This window comes from Tyto alba, unplaced genomic scaffold (assembly GCF_018691265.1).
Source record: "Tyto alba isolate M040663 unplaced genomic scaffold, T.alba_DEE_v4.0 Super-Scaffold_7, whole genome shotgun sequence".
In the NCBI taxonomy this organism is placed as follows: domain Eukaryota; kingdom Metazoa; phylum Chordata; class Aves; order Strigiformes; family Tytonidae; genus Tyto; species Tyto alba.
The window spans coordinates 16344815-16359167 of NW_024881328.1; the positions used below are offsets into that span (position 1 = coordinate 16344815).

At 39.5% G+C, this 14353-nt stretch overlaps 1 protein-coding gene across 1 annotated transcript in view; it reads left to right on the forward strand.

Moving 5' to 3' along the window:
• The first annotated feature begins 3107 nt into the window (after positions 1–3107).
• The window catches only part of GYPC (glycophorin C (Gerbich blood group)), a 33563-nt gene continuing 22317 nt past the window's right edge, over positions 3108–14353 (forward strand). The window contains exon 1 of the mRNA XM_033003918.2: positions 3108–3283. Coding sequence (XP_032859809.1) covers positions 3250–3283 — 34 coding nt within the window. The 5' untranslated portion in view covers positions 3108–3249. The remainder of the gene's footprint in view (positions 3284–14353) is intronic.

The following is a 14353-nucleotide window of genomic DNA, read 5'->3' on the forward strand; positions in this document are numbered from 1 at the left end:
GGCAACGAAGGATATTACTGAGAGCTTTCCACTCAGTCTCTTTCAATCTTGCCACAGTTTTTACAGGCTGAGATTACAGATTTTGCTTTATGTTTTGTCATGAAAATCCAGCAAAGATAGGGATTTCTAATCTTGTGTCCAATTGTTGTCAGGCATGACTTCCTGAAGAGAGACTTTTTACTTTGGCTTATTTATTTATTTTCCTTCGAGTGCAGCCTAAACCCTCCCTTCCTGTTGGGAACAACAGCTGCAGCATGCGGCATCAACTTGCCAACCATGAATGACTGTGAAATATCATTTATCTTGGAGCAAGATAGTATCAAAGAGAACTGTGTGGGCCTGACAATGAATTCATTACATAGCTGTGCTTAGGAGGAGTAGGATAAGTTGCAGTATCAGAGGCAAAAGAGGTCCCACTTCTGAGCTAACACTCTTGGACCTAAAGGACTGTCACATCTGAAAGCACTACTGTGACAAAAAGGGAATTTTGGTTTCCTTGCTCAGAAAAACACTCTGAGCTTTCAAAGGTTAGAGATACAAAAGTATTCACCAGGGCAGGAAACATACTTCTTCTGTAGGTTAATGGGAACATGGTGGCCCTAGAAGATAAAGTAATTGGATGATGAAAGCCACACAGCTAACAGACACACTTCCCAGCATACCTGTGTTATCCCACTGATCTGGTGGATCCTGTATGAATGCCACAGCCCTTAGATAAAAAATGCTTCCAGTTACCCTTCTGTTATCTTCACTCTTTCGCCTTTTGGGGGGACATTTTTGCCAGAAGCAACCATTGTATTTAAAGTTTAGAAGAGAGTTCAGACAAGCTGGAAATTTCCCCCATCATCTTTTGCTCTGGGTTCTTTTGGTGCCTCCTGTTCCCCCCAGGGGCAGTCGGCTGAGGGTCGGGGCAGGCAGAGAGCACTGGGCTGGTCTTTGTTTTTCGCCCTGGTCTCATAGTCCTCCAGAAGCATGCTGGGTTGTGTGGAGCTGTCGTGTTTGCTTCTCTTTTCAACCTCACATATTTCCCATTAATGATGAGAGGGAAAGGTCAGGGAGGGTCTCTTTAATGGCCTGCTTGAGGGCAAGCAACAGCCTTGGGAAATGTTTCTCTGATTTCCTGGGAACCACAGTCTATTCAATAAGCAAAGAAAGAAGTCCTAAGAAAAGTAATGATCCCAAGGTGTTAAAGAGGATTTTCCCACATGGGCTTGGTTGTGCCAGAATCCTCTTATGCAAACTTCAGTATAACTCTTCCCGTGACTTTGGTGGTAAGAGAGTAGCCCTAATAAGAACAACGAATACAGATGCAGGACATCTTGCATAGATGGAAAGGGGTGAAGCACTAGGAGCTAACAGCTAGTTTAGGGCAGCCCACTTAGGTGCCTGTATGCCATTTTGAGTACTCCACCACAAAATTCCTGAGAACGGTCAAGGCCACTATCAGTAACATAATGAAGGCATCAATACCTTCCGTCCTTCAGTTCAGCTGCAGCATCTGAGAAGTATTTTCTCAACAGCAGTTCTGAAATATCTCAGGAATCAGGATGATGAAAGATTTAAATGTAATAACTTTGCATGACAACAATTCTTGTGCCCCAGGGCAGAAAGCCCCAATTTTACCTGCAGAAATATAGAAGAAGAGGTAATAAATAGCATGCCCATCAGTATTTTCATAGAGAAGCTGTCTGGTGTAAAGCAATGTAGTGGTATAGAGTTGAAGACAGTGGAGCAATGTCAGGAGTTTCTGTTATTATTTTTCCCTCTTTGTTTTGTGCCTTGCCTTGCTCTGTCACTAAATGTTCCAGGGCTCTCTACCACGAGCTCAGAGTGTGGAAAATGCTGACTGAGGTCATTTACTGTGTCCATACTCACAAACAAGCTGTTATTTGTTGTTGGCATGTAAATAAGTCACTGTTCTTTTCATCCTATAACTGTTAAATAAACACTGTGAACTAAGTTTGCAGCATCGATTTCTTGTAGGAGGTCACTGAGCTGATTTCACAGAAATATCCTGCAACAGTTTTGCAAAACAGGATGAGTCTCAGCCCAAATTTCATGACTGTTTTTTTCCACTTCCATTCCAATGGTTACTATGTTTTTGCTGTCACAGATGGGTGGTTAATTCATGCTGGCTCACAGAGACTAGGAAAATGGGAACTTTGTCCACTCTTCTTAGTGTCTAAGACATATGCCTTTTAAATTACTTGTATTTTGGTATGATCTAGAAGCCCTAGTCCATGTCAGCTGCACACTGACTATGTATGCACACTTACAATAACTACATACTGCTGATTACACTATAGCATGTGGATAGTCAATCAGGTAGCTTTAAATGGTAGCAATATAAATAAGGAAGCTTGTAGCCTAGTCCAGGCTGAAAAACTTGCTGTGGAGTATGAGTAAACTAACCCATGAAGATCAGTAAATATATCCTATTTATAAACAATGCCTGCCTGCAGATTAAAATAAAAATACCAAGACTGGGAGGAAATCAGTTGCATCATCTTTATTCTACAGATGGCAAACTAAGGCAGAAATTAAATGCTTTGCCCAAGGTGCCATAAGAAGCATGTCTTACAGCCAGGAGCAGAGTTACCTGTGCCTCAGCCTGTGCTGCAGCCACAGGTTCCTCCTTCTTCTGAGCACAGTATAGATTCATGCTATATGCTGACGTAACTCCTCTGACCCAATAAATGTCATTCTTAATTTTCACCTGTTAAAAGGACAGAATCAGACTGTGAGTGTTAAGGATGCTGCTGGGAAATTAAAATTGAAAGCCCTACTTTTAGTATCACCCACAGATGATAGGCATTTTGGGAAGGGAGTCAGAAGCAAATTTTGCACTTAAAAGTAATATCAACGGCAGTGGGTAGGAGTTTGGGAAGCGAATCTAATAGGTGCGTCCAAATTTGGCTAAGAATGAAAAGAGCATTTTCTTTCCACTGGTTACTGGCTAGTAAAAGCAAAGGGGTGGAATACATCCAACTTGCAAAACTTGAATACAGTTACTGCTATCTGCAAATGGGTGCCCCTCCCCGCTCATGTGAGCTACACAGGCAAAAGAGAATGACACATGTGCTGTTTCCTTTTCCAGTTGTAAAGGGGTCAGGAGCCAGGCAAGGAGAGCCTGAACAAGAGGAGCATTTTCCTGGGCTCTTCCAGTTGTTCTGTTCAATCCCGCCGTCGGTTCTGAGCAGGGAAGAGAGACTGTCAACACAAATAAGGCATTTTTCAAAGGCGTAAATTATGAGTTACCAAAACAATACGACATCTCAACCACGTGAGTACTCTTATCCCCCCCCTTCTTACAGTAAGAGTGCATTTATCAGTCTGCCGCTTAAGAAAAAGATTGTCTAATGCATTTCATACGGCGAAAAAAAAAAAAAGTAAAAAAGAAAACAAGAACGCCTGAGACTAATCCTGAAGAAAAAAAGTTGTAATGAAACTGTTTTCCTTTTATATTCTTTATGTTTGTGTGTGTGCGTGTGTGTGAAGAACTGAAACAGGCTCTGCAAACTCTGGCTCCTGAAAAAAAAAACAAGCAAAGTTAGTAATGTTTCCGCCTAAACCATGGCTTAGAAAAGTTTAATTTGCATGTTTTTCCCTCCCCCTGCCTTCAGGAATGAAAATATAGAGCATTTCGAAAGCGTACTGACGCTTTTCTAAGATATTAATGGTGCTGCCCAACTTGTGTTTAGAGTCTCAAGCTGTCTGTGTGTAATATGAGACACAAGCCACAAACTGACAGTCTATATTTAAAGCCACAATGTGTTTCTGCTCCTGGAAATTTAGAAACGTGGGCTTAAGGGAAAGCAAATTAGTTTCTCAGTAAGAGAGGGTACAGGAGGGCAAGTCCTCTGCTAGTGTAACTCTGGATATTTCAGAAAATTTGAAAAAAAAAGAATTTGACCCAACTAGGCAAGTGAACTCAGAGGCTCAGCTGCAGCATGGTAGTGTTCATTTTGAGACAGTACTAAAAAGAAAGCAGAGGGGAAGGGCGTGGTTTCTGATTTGATAAGATGAGAAAAGTCAATGGGAAAACTCTGAGTTTTCAGTGCTGCAACAGCTCCATATCTCTTCTATGGCTTTAGTGTAATCTTTCCTGTTTTAATTCAAGACAGCAGTTTTGTATTATTTCTAATAAACAAACTGCCAATAGCAGAACTGTTTATCATACCATGGTATCAGTAATGAAGGCAGAAAGTACAGACATCACTGCTGGGAGCTGCCTACAATTCAGGATTTGATCCAGAGACTGCTGATTTGTTCTGTATGGATGTTGATACTGATGATGTTTCCCAAGCTTTGAATGAGGCAGGCTGATACAGCAGAAATGACACAGTGAGCATCATCTCTGGAATCCTGACCAGCAATTTCTATTTACACTTTAGTCCTTTTTGCAAGTTCTAACCAAGAGGAAAGGTTAGATGTTAGCTTTATATTATACTTTATTCTATTTTATTTAACAGTTTAGAATATTATAGCTTCTTTTCTATTGTTCCTATTACAGTTTGTTTTCTATTACTGATAGGAAAGAAACATGTAGGCTAATTCATGATTCTGAGAGTTTGGATTTGGAAAAGCTAGAGTAAATTACTATCATTGGTGCTCTCCAAGCATGTTCAGAGGATGATCGTGACTCACTGAGGTGCATTTTGGCCATTGTGCAATATCAGCAAGGGTCCAGAACCAATCGTGTATCTTTGGTGACAGGCTTGGCCTGGTGACAAGTCTAGGACCAGCTCTACAGTCCTGAATAATTTACAAATCACTTCTCTGACAGACCCAGGTTGTCAGAGGACCCCACAGAAGGCCCTAGAGTAGATCTGGATGAGGAGTTAGTACCCCGTGGGGCCTTTTGTCTGTTCATAACAAAAAAAAGCTGATGCATCAGGTTCTCTTGTTTTTTCCAAAATCCAGGCAGGAATTCTCAGCTTGAATCATTTTAAGATCATATGATTGCCAGTGAAAATAAATGGCTTGCAATCTAGATAGAAGTAACATTCTGACAGAAAAATAGTGACTATCAATTTTTTATTTGCCCTCATAATTTCCATTACTGATTAAGACAGGGTGTTCCTGTATTTTATTTCAGTCTGTCTTTGATTTGTTGGTTTGGTTTGGGGTTTTTTTTTTTTGTTTTTTTTTTTTTTTGTTTTTTTTTTAATTACATAGATGAAATTTACAGATTAAGAACAAAATTAATTTAGAGGGAAGTCTGATAGTACTATGATTCTGTATAATAGAAGTTTGGTGCATTGTATTTATAATGGTTAAGGTTTTGGGGGTAGATCTTGGGGAAAAGGGTCTTATTTCTTAGTAAAATTCCATCAGTTTTTGCAACAAACAAGATATTGAAAGATCAGTATATTGACAGGCACTGCACATCATGGACAGCAGATGTTTGACAGAGAGGCAGAGTAATTGGGAAAACAAATTTGCTTCATAACCACAGTGAAAATCTTTGAAATGGGTGTGAAAATTCATAAAGAATCAGCAAAACCTTTGACTATACTGAACATACTAATTCTCTGCCGAGTACCTGCAGGTGAGACCACAGAGCAGCTGCCTACTCATGTAAACTGAACAGTGTTAAGTTACCTAATTGCTTGTGTTCTTCGCTTATCTCCATGTATTTGCTCAAGGCTGATAAGAAGTTTTTATTCATTCTATAAATACAGAATGATCTTGGCAATCCAGGTGGGAACAGACTACTGTTTCATATTTAGAATATTCAACTCTGTGAACCCTGCAAATGTATTCTGTCTCTATATTGGGATGCCACACCATCTAACCTTGGGTACTTCCCATGCCCAGCTCAGATATAGCATTGCTCTGAGTAGCCTCTCTGTATACTCAACAGAGAAGCAAGGGAGCCAGTAATTCAGCCTGTTGCTGTTAAGCAGTGTGTGTCTATTTACTCCATCGTTCATTGTTAATAGTCATTTCTGTATGTGGCTGGAAAAAAAAATGAAATACCTAAGTCAAAAAGTGTGCTACCAAAGCCAGAAAAGGAGTTGGGCTTGAATTTCATTGGCTTAGATTCAATAAAATATTATGCTGTGAATATATATACAGTTTCTTTTTATATTATATATAATATTAATGTTATTAATAATAATAATATATAAAAAGGATCTAGACTGACTTAATGAATGTGAACGTCCTGATTTTTAATGCATCACTTCCACCTCTGCTCAGATCTACAGACAGTAGTTGCTTGACTTACTACAAAATCTGAGGAATTCCACGGGCTTGGCAATCCCTATTCAGACTGCAGCTTTTTCTCTATTCTTTCTAGATTGCAGTGACCCAGTTCCAAGACAATGGGTCCAAGGCTCACATGAGGTAAAGGACTCACACAAATAAATGTCACCAGGTTGAAAGTGCAGTCTGGGGAGGCAGTGATCTATGCAAAGCCATCCTTGGGGGTCAAAGGTGTCCATCCCCTTTGTGAAGGTGCTCTGCACCTCACAGGATTTAATCAGTACTTGGCATGCTGGGAATGTTTTATTTGGGGTCTCTTATACTCCAAATTCCAGGTGGCAAAGGATTTAGAGGTTAAAGAGAGCAGTCTGTTGAGGCTTCTTTCTCATCACCTACCAGCAGTCAAGGTCTTCTTTCTGGATGGGTAGGGAAGTAGTGCAGTCTGTGCTATGTAGAAGTGGCCCAAAAGGAAACCAGGAGGCAAAATGGGGACTCAGGCCATGCTTCCAGAGAGGAAGAGTGTCAGGAACAGGGTGAAGCAATTCAAACCTTGTGAGCCATATGCTTGCCATCTGCATTGCCAGCTGTAGTTCAGCAGCAGCCCAGGTGCAAGCCCTGCACTGTTCAGGGGTAGCAGACCCTGGTGTTGTCTCTGTCCCACGAGTGGGAGGTCTCAGCTCCATCATTCCCAGCTTCTCCACCTGCTGCAATAATAGCTAGGGCTTCTGTCAAAAAGAGTCAAGTATGTGTGGGCTGTGCCCTCCAGAGAGGCTGAGAGCTTGGCAAAGGTGACCCTTGATAAAGGCAAAGTGATTTACAGCTGTGAATGATGAGTCTGGTTCTGAGAACAGCCTTGCCCTATTTTTAACTCATTATGAGATATATTTTGGGGCTGCAAAATGGTTCTTTAAATGCTCCTGTAGCAATACCACTTACCTTTCACACAGGGCCTGTGAAAAGCCACAAATGATCCTCATAGACTTTTAATCATGTTATTCACTGCCTTGGCAATACATTTGATTTCATTGCCTTTAATCAACAGAAGCACTTGTCTGTGACAGTAACTAATAAACAAAAATGGAGGCTATTGATTATGAAAATTTTGGTCTTCACTGGTAAACCTGTGAGCAATTATAAGCAAAGAAACCTATGGATTATAATAACCTCTCATTTTTAGCACAGAAGTCTCAAAACGTGCCCTACAAACATTTATGTAAATTGAATGCTTCTGCTTATATATTTGTCTCCCACCACTGTGCATATGAAATGGAAAATTTAGTTTTAAACCCCAGGGCTCTCCCTGACACCCTCATTGCATGAGATGTTGATGTGAAACTCTGCAAATTGAAAGGCTCAGAACGTACCTGAAATTTCAGTAATTAACAGCAGAAATGTTGGCAAACTGCTAAACCAGAGGGAATAGAGGGGATGTCCACCCAAATAGGAGACTACTTTTTTTAAATACACAGTGCTCAGCACTTCCGGGCACTGCTTTTCAGTAAAAAAAAAAAAAAAAAAAAAATGGAAATAGAAAAAAAAATTCAATGATTTACACAGTAGATGTTAAAGATTCAGGTTATGGCTGGTTATGTGCTTAAGCCTATTAGTATTACAGAATTGTGCAGTGTCTGCATCTCATTGCTGATACTGCTGCACAGTTCTTTCTAGACTCTGGTGGAATATACCCTGTATCCATCACTGTTCAAATAACTGAGTCCAATCAGCAAAGCCTTTTGTAAAACAGGCTTTCAGGACTGCATTCTCCAATGAAAGTCTGTTTGTGTGTCTGCTCTGTGGAGTGCCTGTCTCTATTGTTGGGGAGGGATTAGTATTCCTATAGCACTGAGAAATTCAAGCCAATAGAGGGATCTGATTGTGCTAGGTGCTGTACAGGCAGCCTTTCTTCAAAAGGCTGGTAGACTACATAGAGAGGACAGATTACAGGTTGGGGAGAAATTGCTGCTTTCCAGAGGCACTGCTGGAGAGGCAGCTTTTGGCTATGGGAAGGCATTTATAGCTGTTGGGAGATAGGAGTCAGTAACGATTCCAGTAGATCCACTGGGGCAAACACTCTTTTCTTCCCACTCTCTAATTTTGTAATGAGTGTTTGGGAAAATAATGTAGCTCAGACGTCATTTAGCAACCGGCCTATTTGTTTCCCACAGAAAAATCAGAAAACTTAAATGACATTTGGCACTAGCTTCACATCCAAACTGTGATAGAAAATGCATGAAAAATCTGGGGACATCCAGATGGTGCAGTGACAAGAATACATGAACACCTTAGCTGGACAAGTATTTAGACAGCAGGCAGACTGTGTTTTACTTCTGAAAGACTTAAGTTCCTAAGTCAAATGAATTGGACAGTGTTACCCCAGTAATGAGTTGATGAAAAAATCACCAGCTGCTAAGCATTCTGAAAAACTACTTGGCGAATGAAGAAAAGTGGCACTTGGACAAATCAGGTTTGGTTTGCCAACAGTTTATGAACATGAATGGAGAAAAGGACTGTCTTGTCTGAACTATTTATTTGTAACCCATAACTCAACTGCATCAAGTAACGATACTGCAACGTTATAACAACAGACATGGAGCTCTTAATTTGTAGCTGAAATAAGATCTGAACTCTTCCATTTCTTCAAGAGTCAGCATGATCTAATTCACAGCAGACTCCCATCTCTTCAATGTTAGCATGGAAATCAAATGCCCTGTCTGTGCTGTGCTGCTCCCTTATTGCAGATGCACCTTGCACATGTAGTTTCACCAATGAGACATCTGGCTAAGTGATTTTCCTCTTAATTAATCTTCTCATCTGCAAAGGAGGCCAGTTTCTCATATCTTCTTCTCTTCTGACATATGTTTCACCACAGGGTTCTTCCTGATGAAGCAGAAAACTTCACTTAAATTCTCAATGGGTTAAACTTGTTCTACTGCATTGAAGTTTTAAAGTGATTCTTTTTTTCCTTCCCTCTCCGTCTCTTTTTCATCTTAGGAAAAAAAAAAAAAAATCAGTTATTTCATGAGGGTCTACCTCTTTCTTCTTCAGATAAGCCTTGAAATGGAGTTAAGCTTTTTATCAGTAAGTTGCAGGGGGGCTTTTGAACACACCCTGAGACAGCTCCATGTTATCATGAGTGATGAATGTCTATTTTACTGGGGACTGCATGTTTAAAATGTCTAGTTTTATGAGGTGGTCCACATTATAAAAAGCATGTGTGACAAGGTCACAGCAATGCAGAATCAGACATCAAGTCTTTACATATGTGTAGGTGTTCAGATTTGCAGAGATGACTTTAGTAACATCAAACTTAGAAAATTTATTTGAATTCTTCATATACCTATATATATACACACACACAGAGTGTATTTATATATAATATACTGTATATCTGTAGTATGCATATATATACGCAGACATATATATATATATGCACACCACCCTTTTCACTATTTATATGGCTTTTCACAACTCAGACTTCTGGGTATGGAGAGTTTTATTTTCCTGACCACATCTCTATTCACAGACCAAGACCCACAAGCTCATGTTTCCCTTTTATATGATAGATACCTTCAAAAATAGCAGAAAAAATTACTAGATTTTTGAAGGCTTGGCAGAGGCATAAACTCAGTAACAAGAAATAAAGCAAGAACATGATTTTGACTGTATATAAAAGGTTGGAAAATGTTTCAAAATATCATTTTTATATGATATAGTAAAACATTGGCAAAACACCCTTATGTAAACTATCCCTTGCAGATGCCAGATTCAGGTGTCTCTCTGCTGACTGTACATACAGTCAGAGCCTAGCAGATCATGATGGCATAGACACTGAATCACTCCATGTTTTGAATATAAGCATCTACAGTATTTGACCAAATCCATCTTGGAAACTACTAGAGGACCAATGTCCACATAAGGAAAGATCCAGAGAAAGAAGCAATGATAATGACTTAAGAAACAAGCAGGAAGTAGATATTCCACATGGATCAAGCTATTTAAAAGGGAATAACACAGATTAGGAAAGGCCAAGTCTGTGCTTTTCTGTAGACAGTGAACGGTACAAGTTTAAACCTCAAGCAGGCAAGAGATTTGGTCAGGTTTTGTTCTTCTAGTAGGTCATCTGTGCTGGGAGAATTTGGTAGTTGCATCTTCAGGGCAGTTTTCTAGAAAAACTGATCATTTTAGCATAGTCATTCTGAAATAAAAGTTATTCTCTAAAGAATAACTATCCTTCTTTGGAAAGGGAATACTTTTTCAATTCAGTCATATTATGTAATTCTGTGTCCACCTCAAACAGTTATGGGAAAATAAATTTATACTGGAATAGCTGTCACGGAATTGTTACTCCAGGTTAACTTGAATCTTTTGTGTAGGCAAATTTGTTCTCTGTACACAAGAAAAATAAGTTTGTTTTCTTTGCAAAAGCATTCTTACTAAGCCAAAAGCAAAATGTTTCTTATCTGTGAATTGGATGTTTCAAAAATGTCAGTCATTTAACAAGGGATGAAAAATCAGATTTTGATGACCAACTTTAGCTAAACCAAATAATCCTTAGGTAAAACAAATAGCTTGCAAGTCACTTAACCAGAGGTGACTAAGGAGCTACATGTATGAATGAGTAGAGGGAAAAAGTATTTCTAGTGGATTATGAACAGTTACTATGAAAATGTGGTCATCCAAGAATTCAGGAAACTTGTGTATGTTTTCAAAAATTATGAAGTATGTTTAAAATTACACTCTGTTTTTTTATATTTCATTTCCATCTTCTGGGATCTATATCGGTATATTGTTGAATTCCTCTTTCAAGGTTTTCATAGCATGCATTAGGGCTAGAAATTTACCAGTTCATTATGAAATTATGTTTTCGGTAGTGTCTACTATTTCCTGAGGCTTTAATAACCAACACTCATGATCTATCAGAGGTTGCTCTTCTAACTATTCATGGTTCATTCAAGTGTCACGAACACAGTTTCTGTCCCATCCAATAGAGAGCGAAAAATAAAATTCTTAATGTATCTATGATACAAAGAAACTCTCAGAGAGGGGACTAGTGTCTATCATTACCTCTCTCTCACATGTGCCCTCTCAAGTTGTCTAGTTCAGATACTCTCTGTATCTCCTAATCCATCCCATCTGTCCCTTTCTTAGTCCACAGGTAAGTGCTTGTATCTCAGCATAGGAGACACACACAGGTCTCAGTTCTTAAATGCCTTTTCCTCCCTTCTTTCAAGGACCTTCCACACTGGTAAGGCAGTGGGAAGAAAGAACAGCACAGGCAAGGAAGACATAAATCTTCCCTTGTCTTCCTCTGGGCGGAGGCCTTGTTTATTCTGGGAGTCACCCCCTCTTGCATCTACCTCCCTCTTCTTCATCGGTTTCTCTTTGCTGTCTCATCTTCGCAGATTGATATGAAACACCTTCCCCCTCCAGGTCTTTCCTGACATCACATAGGAATTCCTATTTACAACCTGGAACACAATTTTTAAATCCTGGATCACACAATTGGGAGAGTTTATTATTGTCTGTCTCTCTTAAATTTTCATTTATTACATCAGTAGACTTTGATTTTTGGATGCTGTTGCATAAAAATCCAATCTTCCCCTCACTGAATTCATTGGGACTTTTTTATGTTAAAGAAGCCTATACTACCAGTTACTAATGGCAATTAAGTCCTTGGTGGAAACCGGGGGATATACACAGGATTAGGCTGCATCTCTACAGAAAATCCTGCATAAGCTGTTGAACAGAGCAGGGCAGTAAACAAAACTGCCGTTGAGAACCATGCTTCCGTTCCAGCTTCCCCTTTGCTTTGGGAGAAGAGGAAGTCATTTTTCTGACTCTTTTTTCAAAGCCACTCAGTATGCCCTGCACACCCTGTCACTTTTCCTATTACTCATCCTATCCCTGCTCCAGTCATGAAGAATGGAGTGAATGGCTTCTGCTAACATTAGCACAGCCAAGAAGAACAGCACCATGTCAGGGAGGAGAAGGGTGCTTTGTCAGTCCTTCTTGTTCAGGCTGTGTCCACTTAATGGAAAGGGACCAATTCTTCTGCAGCACTGCTGATTGCCTTTGGCACTTTCTCATCTCCCACTGAGAGATGTCTTCTCTTCCACATCTGGAACTCAAGCAATGATTAGTGCCAGAACCCTTGATTGTCCTTAAAAAAATGAAAAATCACCTTCTATCCCATCTCCTGTAGAGTTGGATAAATCTGGTCTCTCCAAACACCTTTTGCATGCTGCTTACTTGCCCACCCGCCTCACCGTTTCTCCCCAGTTTATGCTCCCTTCTTCTTAAGTTAACCATCCCACACCCTGACCCAATAACTCAGCTCTTATTTCTACTTACTTGCTGTACAGCGGACAAGTTGAGATTACTTCAAGTCCAAGCCATTACCACAAGATCAGTGATGTATGCTGACTTCATGTGGTGAGAGATTGAAAAGATGCTGGTGTACAGCTACAGAAAGAAGCTGGTTTATTCATAACCTGGGTTAGCCAAGTCTTTCCTCTCTTTGCAGCTCTCCAATCAATGTCTCCTTCCTACTCATGATTAATAGCAGGCTCTAACCATCTTTCCTCTCACATTCTTCTCATTCCTTCTTAACAAAATACAGTTTTCTCCATTGCATAAATGTATCCTTTTTGCTTTGTTTAGTCCGTAAATTCCTCAGGACAGAAATCATCTCTCCTTCCATCTCTTTTCTAAACAAAAATCACCAAACAATTATTTGCCATTTCGGTGCTCATGATAAGGGGCACTGACCACATTCATCTTCCCAAGTTACCTCATCAAGTTGCTCATTCTGGGCAGAGTTTTAGGCCTCCTGAAGCATAAAGATAAAATTCAAAAAGCAACCTTCGGTATGACATCAACTGGCAAAGCATATCAACTTGGAAGGACTTTAGGGTTTTCTCCTTGAAAATATTTTTCCCCTAAACTTATTTATTTGTATTTTCTGAGATAGTCTCTAGAATTCAGAGATCAAAGCAAGCTGGAAATCCAGCAGAGTTTTTAAGTGCATTAAAAGTAGTGTGTTTCCAAGCCACATGTCTGAACATTTAAGAACCATGAAAGAAATTAAGTAGCAGGTGGTAATACATGTAAACATAATTGTTCTAATCTTTTCAACTTGTCAAAGCCTAACTCTGTGCCACAGTGTTTGAGAGAGAAAAAATAAAGGATGCTGCATGCACACACAGACACACAGGAGAACATAAAACCCAAGGACACCAGCCAGCTTTAGGTTTTCTCTTTCAGCCATATTTCTGATCTTGTAAGTCATTTACAGCAATAAGGATGTGGATTTACCAGACTTATGTGGAACCTGACAAATCTGAGCACAGAATGAGTGTTTCTTGGGAGATTTGAATACAGAAATGTAGTTCCCTGCTGCACATTTTTTCTCCAAGGTAAAGAGTATAAAATACCATCCACTACAGGATAGTGGCATTTTGTAAATGTCTGTGTATTGTGAATAGATATAACCAGTCTTTAATGTTCCTCACACAGCAACTGAAACATTGTGGAAATATTTTGAAGTGGTTCCAGAGAGTCAAAGTGAGACAAAATTAGATGATTTTTCTTTTCATTACTTCTAAAGAAATGAGAACACAATAACAAGAGGTGTCCACCAGACTTAAACCCTTTCTCACTGTAACTTTTGGTGCGTGTTTTCTGATCATTGCAAACATAAAATTTAAACACCTGTGGCCCTGGCATATAAACAAATAGTTTACCATTTGTGTCTCCTTCACATTTCTGCAAAGCTTCTCAGGAAATACCTTACTCTCTGCAAGTTATCATTGCATTGCCAAAGTCAGTGGTATTGAGATACTTGTACTCTAGAAATTGAGATTGTTCATATTGATTTCACTGGACTTTGGATCAGAATTTGCTGATTTCAGATCCTCACTGCTTAATATTACTCTGCTTCAAATTCCTTGGTTTAGCTCATGGCAGCCTCATCTACTGTCACCACAGATTTTAATAAAGGGAAAGTGATTTATTAGTGGTAACTAGAACTGTTGTAGGAACCACTATTGAAGGCAGGGGGTAGTGGGGAGCAAATAAAGATAAACTGATCCTGTATGCTTCCAAAAAAGAATACTTCCTGCTGATTTAAGGTTCTTAAACATTA